Source organism: Nannospalax galili, unplaced genomic scaffold, assembly GCF_000622305.1.
Source record: "Nannospalax galili isolate Female #2095 unplaced genomic scaffold, S.galili_v1.0 scaffold18, whole genome shotgun sequence".
In the NCBI taxonomy this organism is placed as follows: Eukaryota; Metazoa; Chordata; class Mammalia; order Rodentia; family Spalacidae; genus Nannospalax; species Nannospalax galili.
The window spans coordinates 9,750,537-9,761,339 of record NW_008346548.1 but is presented as its reverse complement, the minus strand read 5'-3'; the positions used below and the strand labels follow the sequence as shown (position 1 = coordinate 9,761,339).

Genomic DNA, 10,803 nt, shown 5'->3' with positions numbered 1-10,803 from the left:
TTGAGTTAGGCAAGGTGGTACAGACCTGTGATACCAGCACTCAGGAGGTAGAGACAGGAGAAGCACAAGTTTAGAGCTAGCCTGGGCTACATTGTGAGTTTTAGGCCACCCTGAACTACATAGTGAGAACTTGGCTCAAAAAAATAAAAATGGGGGGCTGGAGAGGTGGCTCAGGGGTTAAGAGCACTTGCTGTTCTTCCGGAGGACCCAGGTTTAACTCCCAGCATGCACTGGCAGCTCTGCCATCCTCTTCCGAACTTCACAGGCACCACACACATACTAGTAAACATACTGGCCATCAAAATACTTGCATCAATACTTGCACCATAAAAATAAATAAACCATAAAAAATAAAAATAAAATGTAATGAAAAAGAAATGAACAAAAGAAAGGAAGGAAAGAAGGAAAAAAAGAGAGAAAGAAAAAAGAGAAAATGACTACCTGATTGACATATGTCTCAAAAAGACTGCTTTTGTGCAAAGATGTAAGAAACTAAGCCAGAAAAGTAGCTAGAATATGCTGTGACTTCGCCTGCAGTTGGTGACAGGAGTGAGCCAGGGGTCTGTGAAAGAGGACAGGACATTGAGAGTCAGAGCAGAGGACCAGTCAGATGGAAGGAGAGGGTGTTAGAGATAGAGACCAAGGTGTGAACTCCTGCAAACTGGACTTGAGAGGTAATAAGTGCGGGCTTCAGTGAGAGAAGGATGGATGAGAAAGAATTAAAAAAAGATTAATAGGCGTCTGTGACCAACAGGTACAAACGACTAAGAAGAGAGGTACCTAAAGTTTCTAGAAGATGGGAGGCAATTTGGCTGTGTACTTTAAAAAAAAAAAAGAAAGAAAGAAAAAGAAAAAGGGTTTAAAAATTAAGAGGCCACTGGTTCTGGTTTAGATGTAGATGTCCCCACAGGTTCAGGAGTTAGTGCACATGGTCTGAGCTGGTGACCCTGCTTTGGCAAGTTGTGGAACCATTGTGGGGGGAGGCATGGTTTGTGGAGGTGGTCACTGGGGGTAGACTTTGAGGGTCACAGCCCAACTGTATCTCTGGCCCGAGCTTTGTGCTCCCCATCTACTAAGATGTGAACAGTCATGCCACAAGATTCTTCCACCATGGACCAAGTCCCTGCAGCTGCTGTGCCTTCTCCATCATGATGGATTGTTCCCTCTGAACCGTGAGCCAAAATAAATCCTTCCTCCTTTTAGTTGTTTCTGTCAAGTATTTTGTCACAGTGATGAGAAAAAAAAAAAAACATCAAATACAGGGAGAAAGTGGACATACTTCCTGCAGACATGATGACTCTGACTTCCCAACAGGAAGGTCAGACCGAGGTCTGGAATTTTAGAAAGGAGTTGAGATTGGAGATGTTGACTTGGAAATTCCAGAATTTGCTGACCACAGACGACTTGTATTTCTCTGCCCATTCCCTTTTCTCTTTTTTAGGATCTTTCAGTAGCTTGTTTCCACCCCTTAGGCCCAGTCCAACTAAACTCAGCTTGGAACTGGACGTGGGTTAGGCTCACAGGTCATGGGACTGGTGAGTGCCAGGCCCTATGCTGTCAACTCCTACAAACTTCCAGGTGTTGGGTTTCAGGCATGCCTAAAACACCTGTGGTTCAGCAGTCCCTGATACCCACACCTGAGACCTAGAACCTAACTCCTCTACATCTCACTCAGTCCTGCAGCTGTCTACCCCTAGTCCTAGTCTTAGGGCCAGAGGCAAAAGTCCCTGATACCCACACCTGAGACCTAGAACCTAACTCCTCTACATCTCAGTCCTGCAGCTGTCTACCCCTAGTCCTAGTCTTAGGGCCAGAGGCAGAATTCAATGTGGAGAAACTATCCAGCAAAGGGCCTCTTCCTCTCACCTAGACAAGCCAGCAGAAAGATTTGCTGAAAGCCACCCAGCTTTATAGCTGCTTTCTATCCTTATAGCCTGGGTCAAATGAAAATGGCTCCAAAATCTCAAGGGTACTGAAAAGCTCACTGGTAGAGAGAGGCTGGATGGCTCTCCCAAAGAACATGAGGGGTTTCACACCAACTCAAAACAGAACCAGAAAATCAGTTAACAGAGTTAGGATAAAACCTACAGGACCACAAAAAACACTGGTTTGAGTACTTATCAGTTCTAGAACATAATGTAGGTGTAAGTACACAAATATAAAGCTACTTCCTGGTCTAAAACTGAGCTTCAGAGTGTAGCACTTAAAGCATCTTCTAAGAAAATGGCAACTATTTAAGGAATTATATTAATAAATGTTGGGAGTGGATGAGCCAATTCCATATCTGAATGATGGAAAGCAGGAGTAATCTTAACAGCCAAAAAAGAAATTCTTATCTCCTGGGAATTGTGGAAGCTAGAATTTATCTATAAACAAACAAACAAACAAAAGATTCCTATTTCATGCGAATTTCACATTTCTTTTTAAAATAGAAAAATAGACTCACTAAATTCCACAATGTAACAGTACCTCCATGTCAGGTGAAAACTATCTGTCCCTCAGCAGTCATTTTGCTAACTAAAACAGCTGTCATTTCAATGTCAATTTCCAAAAAGAGAAAGTTACAGAAAACTACATATGTTGCAGACAAGTTCAGTTTTAGAGGCGAATACTGAAACAGCTCTAAGAAAGCCTTTACCTAAGGTTTGAGTGTAAACATCTGTATATGTACTCTTGCTTCTCTGATTCAGCATGGCTGTCCATTTCCTGCCTCTATGAATGGCAGGCAGACAACAGGACAAAGCCCAGACACTAGCAATGGAGGAAGTGCCTCAGCAGCTGCTTGGCTGTGTTTCCTGCAGCAGGTATGGAAAGGAGAGCTGCCACCTCCAGGTGGGAGCAGGCACTGCACCCACACCCTGCACAGTGCTGGAAAGCTGTGGTCCTTCTGTCAGCGCTCCCTGCTGTGACTGCAGAGGACACAGTCAGTGCTCACAGAGCAACGGCACCTGACAAGCCACACAGCATCCAGGGCGTGTCCTGTTGTTGCTGCTTCTTGGCCACCGAAGTCTCTAGCAGTCTGTCCTCCACCTCTCAGATACTTCTTTCCCTCCCTCTCCTCAGTTGCAGACACTTCCCAGCCCCCAAAAGTTCTCTTCCTGTTCTTCTGGCCTGAGCCCTAAGCACTCAAGGGGCTCCCTCAGGGCCTGTCCTCTACACACCCAGCTTAGAATGTGAAGTTAATGCAACCCAAGGCAGTTCCAGGCTGAGCAGACCTTACACAGTGTCAGGCTTGAGGGACGATCCCCCAAGTGACTTCTTTACGAGAAGTAAAACTGCCTGTTGAATGTCACAGTGCTGGCTTACCTGAGACTTTACCTGGTTCTTGAACATCTTCTTTTGTCTTGAACTCCTAAAATTCAACAATAAAGAGCATTAATGCACTACTTATTCCCATTAAGAAAGTGTCTCTTGGACCTCACTGGCGATGTTGGCTGCATGGAGATGGTAATGAAGTACTTGGGGCACCAGCTCCTAAGTACATCTAGAGCACATGCTATAGTGAGATCACTTGCTGTTCAGAACAATCATTGGTGAAAAGGAGACACAACAGAGTCCCCAGTTCACATCAACCGTGTGCGAATGTGGTATGACCTAAGTCGGAAGAACAGCTTAGTCCTGATCCCACACTTAGTATGTATTGTTTGCTATGTAGCAAGCCCTGTGCATATGTGCCATAGACATCCCTGGCAACTCTTTTCACACCCGAGGAAACGGTGCATTCAGTATGGATTGCTGGCACCTCAAAACAATGGAAAAATGAAACAGCAAGTTTCTGGTTATAAAGCAGCCAAGGGAAATAGAGTCAACATTTTACACCCCAAACTATATTGTAACCCCCAAATCTTGACTTCCAAGTGTCTACAAGTTGTCTTCCATGCCTGCTCCTTCATTATCTCACTGCCTCATCACAATCTTTGCTCCCCCGCAGTTCTAAGCTGCTCTGCTCACTCTAGTTTGACTTAGGTCCTCAGTCCACCATATTTTCATCACTGAGATGCCCATACCTCTTGGAAGAACACCCTATTTCCCTTTGAGGTTCCTCCCAATTTTACTCACTTTTGTTGGCATTTTCTCCTTAGAGACTGAGGCTTCATCTTGGTCTGGAGGCAACCGGACAGTTAACTTGAATGTTCCTTTTTCTGGCCACACTAACTCATGATTCTCTCTCTCCAAGACATTCTGTCGAACTGAAATGTTCAAAACAAAACAAAACAAAAAATTTAAAGCCAAGTGGCAAGCAAATCTTTATTTATATATGTGCTGGTTAGAGTCAAGTTGGTACAAACTTACATATACCTGGGAAGAAGGAATCTCAATTAAGGAATTTCCTCCATTACATTGACCTGTGGGCATGCTGTGGGGGTATTCTCTTGGTTGCTAATTGATGTAAGAGGGCTGCCTACTGTGGCAGTGCTATCCCACCACAGGTGGGCCTTGGATAGCTAAGAAAGGTAGCTGAGCAGGCCAGGGAAGCAGGCAGTCAGCAGCATCCTCCATGGTCTCTGCTTTAGTTCCTGCCTTTAGGCTCCTGCCTTGGCTTCCCTTGATGATAGACTGTAATCTGTCAGCCAAACAAACCATTTCCTCCCCCAAGTTGCTTTTGGTCACTGTTTTATCACAGTAACAGAAACCAAGCTAAGACAATATAATAAACCTGTGATTTCTACGGACGTCACCATTATTTGTCAACATTGGTCAGTCAGTTTCTCAAGAGAAGCTCTATGTAATAAAAAGTAGAAAAATGTAACAATCAGACATGGATTTGAATTTTATCTTTAAACTTACTTTGTGTGTGTGTGTGTGTGTGTGTGTGTGTGTGTGCTGTTTGTGTTGTATGTGTATATGGATGTGGGTCATGCATATGAGTGTGCAGGTGGGTACACTTGTGTGCATGTGGAGGCAGGCCAGAGGGGTCTGTTGAGTGTCTTCCTCTATTGCTGTCTGTCTTATTGCCATGAGACTGTGTCCCTTGCTGAACCCAAAGCTTGCTCTTTTAGCTAGGCATGCTGGCCAGGGAGCTCTTTGAATCTGCCTGTCTCTTCTCCCCAATACTGGAGTTACAGGCATGTGTAGCCATGCCCAGCTTTTAATGTAACTGCTTGGAATTCAAACTTAGGTCCTCATGTTTCCACAATAAGTGCTCTTATCCACTGAGTCATTTCCTCAGTCTGTAAATTTACTTTGTAATATTTAGTGCTATAGCATGGATCTGGGGTTAAAGACATGGTTGGCAGCTCATGGTGCTAAAGGGAGGCATTGGAAGCTTTAAGTGAGCCTAGAAGAAGGAAGTTAGGTCATTAGGGGATTTTTCAGGGGACATTGGGACCCCAGCCCATTCCACCTCCTTTCTTTTTCACTTCTGACCACAAAATGAGAGCTTCTCTGCCAAGTGTAATTGCCACAGGCCCCAAAGCAGCAGGCCAACTAACTACAGACTGCAACCTCTCAAATTGTTAAGCCCAAATAAACCTTCCCTCTGTTCAAGTTGATTACCTCAAATATGTTCACTTTAAAGGAAACCTGGCTGTTACCTTTCCTCTTAAATAAGTCTTACTTTCAAAACCTCAGTCTTCTTATTAATAAAATGAGATTAATGGAGAGTGTTTTGTACCAGTGTTAAGTGTAATTAAGTTGAAGAAACATAATGAGTTTAGTACAGTACCTGGCACTCAGTAGACACTCAAGCTAGAAAGGTTCATTCTTCAGTGAAGTGAACCAGTTATGGGGAATGTTGGGGGCTGTTTGTTTATTATGTACATTGAGCTGTGTCAGGCTTGTTTACTGAGTTTGTGTTATGCACACCAGTATCTAATCTGCCTTATCAGGAAGAATATGTTTATATGGAGAGCCTCACAACACCTGACCTTGAGGCAACAGTGGTAAACAAAAGGATCAAAGAAGCCTTTGATCTGACCACTCCTTGACCCTCAGATACAGGTGGGGAAAACAGCTGTTGTAACTAATTGAGTTCTTCTGTATGAAAAGGTGGAGCTGAAATAAATGGGGGCTGCAGTATTCACTGTCAGTCCTCCCAAGCATCTTTCCTGTCTCCTTTTCTTTCTTTCAATCCTCACTCCCCCTTTCAGGTACTGTCCATCTTGGCTGGCTGGCACCAGCAGGGGAAGACTGGCTAATGGTATGATGAAAGTTAGGTTTAGGAAGGTGACTCAGTTGGCCATCAGCAGAATGACCAGGAGTCCAGTTAGCCACTTCAAGCAATACTTTAGCCTGTAATGATAAATTCATATCTGGTAGTAAAGGAACAGAAAAAGAATAGAGGAGATTTTGTAAAAACAAACAAAAGCAGGATTAGCATATCAGGTAGTTGGGAGTAAACAGAGTCCAAAGGACTGTATTTTATTTCGAAATCTGCTGCAAACTAGGTGAGAGTCTGTAAATAAATGCTCTCTGGAGCCTCAGTTTCCCTGTTTAAAATGTTATCTATGAATATTGTCAGTAGCACCCTCAAAAGCTATGCAAATGAAAGTTACAAATGTCAGAAACAGCAGCCAGAGAAAGAGGAAAATCAGAGTATCTCAGACCAGGAAGTATAGAGAAGGAATGTTAAAGGAGGGGCATGACCAGTATAGTGGGATGGTGCAAACAGGTAAAGGAGAAAGGAAATGGGAGCCCTGCTGATCACAGCTCTCTTGTGGTGTGAATGTTGGGTTCATGCAATGCTCTGATGTGGCTGGCTGGGCTCAGAGTCTTTCGTGGGGGAGGCATGATAGCTTTCCCACATCAGTCATGAAGTAGGTGGGCCAAGTGGTGCCTCACTTGGATGCACACTCAGATACAGGCCTTGAATCTCCTGAGAAGGAGCATCAGAGTCTAATTCCACTCTACGAGTAGGCAGGCATTTCAATACAGACTTTGGAGGGGCTATGAAGGGTAGAGGGGCTGTACTGAGCTGGCGGGAGGACTGAGGACTGAGTGACCTAAAGGTCAAGAACAAGCTTTGAAGCCAGTTACCTAACATCATGCACCTCTGTGTTGCATTCCTTTTCTTATTCCCTGGACTTTGGCAAAGTCCAAAGGCATCTAAGCTTGCCAGCCTCTTAGACTGCATGCAATATGGATGGATGGAAGTATTCCCGGGGGAGCAATGGTGGTGATAACAGTTTGTAATCTCCAACAAGGAGAGGGTGAATCTGGGAGGAGCAAAAACTCTGGTGTCCAGCCTCCCTCCTGTGCCATCTTTGGGTCATCTAGCCTCAGTTTCACTTGAGAAAATGGGACCCCTTACCTCAAGGACACCTAGGCTCCTCCACAGAAACCTGGAGCCAAATGATGACCAGAAAGCATGATAAAATATCCCTGTCTGAAATGGCATTTACAACATGGTGAGGTTCTGGAGCACAGCTCAGAGGTAGAATACCCACCTGGCATGCTCAAGGTCCTGTTTGATCCCTAACACAAAAACAAGATATAAGTCAAATTACACTCAACATTACATAAATTCACTTATACAAAGGGGAGCTCTGTCTTTTCCTTTCCTATCTGCTATTCACTAATTTGGCCATTGTAGATCTGAATGAATAAAGTCATATTACACTGTGGTCTGCACCTGCTGAAGCTACTTCCTGGAGAAGAGGGTGGTGCCATCTACAGGATGCCTTCCAGAATGTAAATCCATTGCAAGGAAATTCCTGGTGACGTGTTACTGAGGAAATGCTTCCTAGAGTAGGAAACTGAAACAGAACGGGGACATTCTGGCATCCTGAGGACTTTGACCTGCAGCAGCTGAGTCATCTGTATTGGGGTAAGACAAGAGGAACCACTAGAGCGACCTGGGAGAAGAGAGACAGTGGCCTGGGAGCCCTGCAAGTTGGGCAGGGGTCTGCTTTGAAGGCAAGATTTGAACAATCCTTTCACAAGATTATATTCTGTGCTGTATATATCTTTATGCTACTTGTTCTTCCAGATTCTGATATGAGAGATATATACTCTTGTTAAAGAGTTACGCTATGAGGAGATATGTGGGAAAAATTACATTAAATTTATTCTTCTTACTCCACTCAAACATACACATGAGAGAGAGAGAGAGAGAGAGAGAGAGAGAGAGAGAGAGAGAGAGAGAGATTCCGTTTTTCCTCATTTGAGGTCATCTCCAAACAACAAAGATTCTCAGACTTTAGCATGTCAGGGTCAACTGGAGGGGCTTGTGACATATAATTCTTACCCACTCTATACTCAGTGTACTAAGTCTCTAGAATTGGGCTGGAAATGTGTCCCCCAGGAGACTGGTATGCAGGTGGTATAGGCCCCTGAATGTGACCTACACTGGGGTAGAGAAGATGGGGATGTTCATAGCTAGAAACCCTCTAGGGAAAATGAAAGTCAGAGGAGAGCAGGCTTATGCCACCAGCCACCCTCTGTGCACTTAATGTTGCAGTTCATCCGAGGACAACACTGTCTTCCTTTGCCCAGGAGTCTGGGTCAAGCAGGTGTCCTGTCCCCTCCAGTCCTGGCTTCCTGCAGATCCCATCTTGCTGTCTTTCATATTTTTCCTTCATGGATCCCAGATGGGGCAGCTGCCTTGCTCCAACTGGACATCCTCATCAGCCTCCTGGCCTCTCCTCTGGCCCAAATGCTTCCCTCAAATCCACCGACAAGCAGGAGGGTTGTCTGCCTCCTGAAGGATGACCCTGATCTGCAAAATCTCAGCGGGGAAGTGGCCTTCCGGAAGCCACAGTTCATAGACTTTCCAACCTGAGCAAGCAGGGGGCTCTGGGCTAGCTTGGGGAGCAAGAGAGGACTCCTCTATTCTGTGGCCTATATGAGAAACATCTCCAGAGGTCAAAGCTCACCGACAACAACCACTTCAGACTGTCAGCGGTGCTCCTGCACAGAGTATGATTTTGTGATAATTCAAATCTAGGCTTCAAAGCAGACCCCTGCTCAGCTTGCCTCGCCTTGGGGCAGAGGGACAAGGCTCCTGGCCTCTCTCTTCTCGGTGCTCACCTCCCCAATGACCCCCAGTGCTCCCTGACCCAGGAGAAATCGCCGAGACTCTTTAGACTTCTTAATTCTTTTTCTTCCTCACTTAAATAATAATAAAAACAGGAAAGGCAGAGAAGTACGGAAAGGTTCACACGAAGCAACTGGAAGCGCAGGGGAACCGCCGCCCAGTGTGCTCCAGCCCAGGTGTGCCCGCGACCTCCTGCGCCAAGGCTGAGCGCTGATCCGCGGCCGCCGGGAGTCCCGACCCCACACGGCGGCCCCAGGCCGGAGCCCCTCACCGTCCTCCGGGAAGAAGAGCACCAGGAAGCGCGCCGGGTTCCCCGGGTCCGGACGGACCTCGCACTCGCCGCCGCCGGATCTCTTCCGGCTCTGGAAGTACATCTGCAGCTTGACGCTCGTGTTCTTCGGGGGATCGGGGCCCCAAGACCCCTCGACCAGCAGCGGGAAGGGACCGCGCGCTGCCATCCTGCCCCGATGGCCGCCGCGACTGTCCCCAGCCTGAGGAAAGTTACTTGGCCTCTTTCGCTTTCGTTTCCTGGAAACTCCTCCCGACCTAAGTTTCTATGTTTCTGTCCTCAGTCAGCTGCGCGGAAAGTGGAATGGAGCGTACCCCAAGTCCAGTGCACGCCCAGTTCCCCACTTTCTTCTCCCGCCCACACAAAGGCCATTAACCCTGCAGGGCCTCTGATCTCCATCCATCCACCTGTGCATAGTGGTCCCCAAGTCAGGCACCACTGGCCAGTCACCAGCCATAGCTGAACCTTACATACACTCAAAAATTCTCCAAGCCAACCTTGTGGAAGAAAAGAAAAGGAGTCACACACTGCCTGGGGTGCTTGCTGCCTACCTGGGGGCTACTTATTCGAATCTGGCCTGGTTTTTCTCCTTTTGAGTTCTGTTCCTTGATTTGTGAACACTGTGAACTCCCAGTTTTTGAGGAACGTATGCTAGGAGCTCTGCTTTCTGGGTGGATTCAACAGAGGGATACAGATATTACAGTAAAAACAAAGGAACACATTCACTTCGGTATTTCAGTATGCAAATTGCTTTCATTTTTAATAAATGGCAAAAGTGCTTTTTTTTTTTTTGGTCTTTTTGAGACAGGATCTCCCTGTAGCCCCAGTCGGCCTAGAATTCCCTCTCTATGGAGACCAGGCTGGTATTGATCTCAGGGACTGCCTCTGCCTGCCTCTGTCTCCTGAATGCTGGGACTAAAAGTGAGTTATCACCATGCCTGACCAGAATTCTTTTGTCAGCAAATGTTTGATTTGTATATTATATTCCTATATAGCTGATGTATCATAAAAATTTTTCAGCTGTGAGTGAAAAAGTTTAAAAAGTTCTGTCTTAGTTCTCCAAAATAAGATGCTTTCTCATGCAGAGACAGACCTTGTACAGTGTTACTTAATCCCAGTGAATTGACTTTCAGGATAAAAAGGACCAGAGATGTTCCTATGAGTCTGCACTGGGTCTTTTCATTGTTGATCTATAATAATGCTGAACAGTGTCCAGGTATTTGTTTCCAACTTTTCAGCTCTCTACCTGCAGATGGTGCTCATCAGCTGATCCTAAGAGCCTTGGACCCCAGGCCAGAAGACACAGCTGGGCAGGTCAGAGTGCCCACAGAGGCCTTGGTCTCTGTCTCACCTCAAACCATAAGGAAAATCAACAATCCAGATCCCAGAGTTTGGGGCTCCAGAGCTGGGCAAGTAGCTTCTCTTTTTCCTCACATCATCAACTTACAAGAAATAAAGTCCCAGTAAAACTCATGTTGAAACTTCAACTCAGTTGAAGTTTCTGCTGTCTTTCCAGGGCTTATTCATCAACCCTGTGCCT

General features: G+C 45.8%; 1 protein-coding gene across 1 annotated transcript in view; it reads right to left on the bottom strand.

Annotated features, from left to right (window-relative positions):
* The window catches only part of Parp14 (poly(ADP-ribose) polymerase family member 14), a 54,826-nt gene extending 44,870 nt beyond the window's left edge, over positions 1-9,956 (bottom strand). Inside the window, exons 1-3 of the mRNA XM_017800568.2 lie at positions 9,246-9,956; positions 4,060-4,190; positions 3,307-3,352 (exon numbers count right to left, since the gene is read on the bottom strand). Coding sequence (XP_017656057.1) covers positions 3,307-3,352; positions 4,060-4,190; positions 9,246-9,432 — 364 coding nt within the window. The 5' untranslated portion in view covers positions 9,433-9,956. The remainder of the gene's footprint in view (positions 1-3,306; positions 3,353-4,059; positions 4,191-9,245) is intronic.
* Between the last annotated feature and the right edge of the window lie 847 nt (positions 9,957-10,803).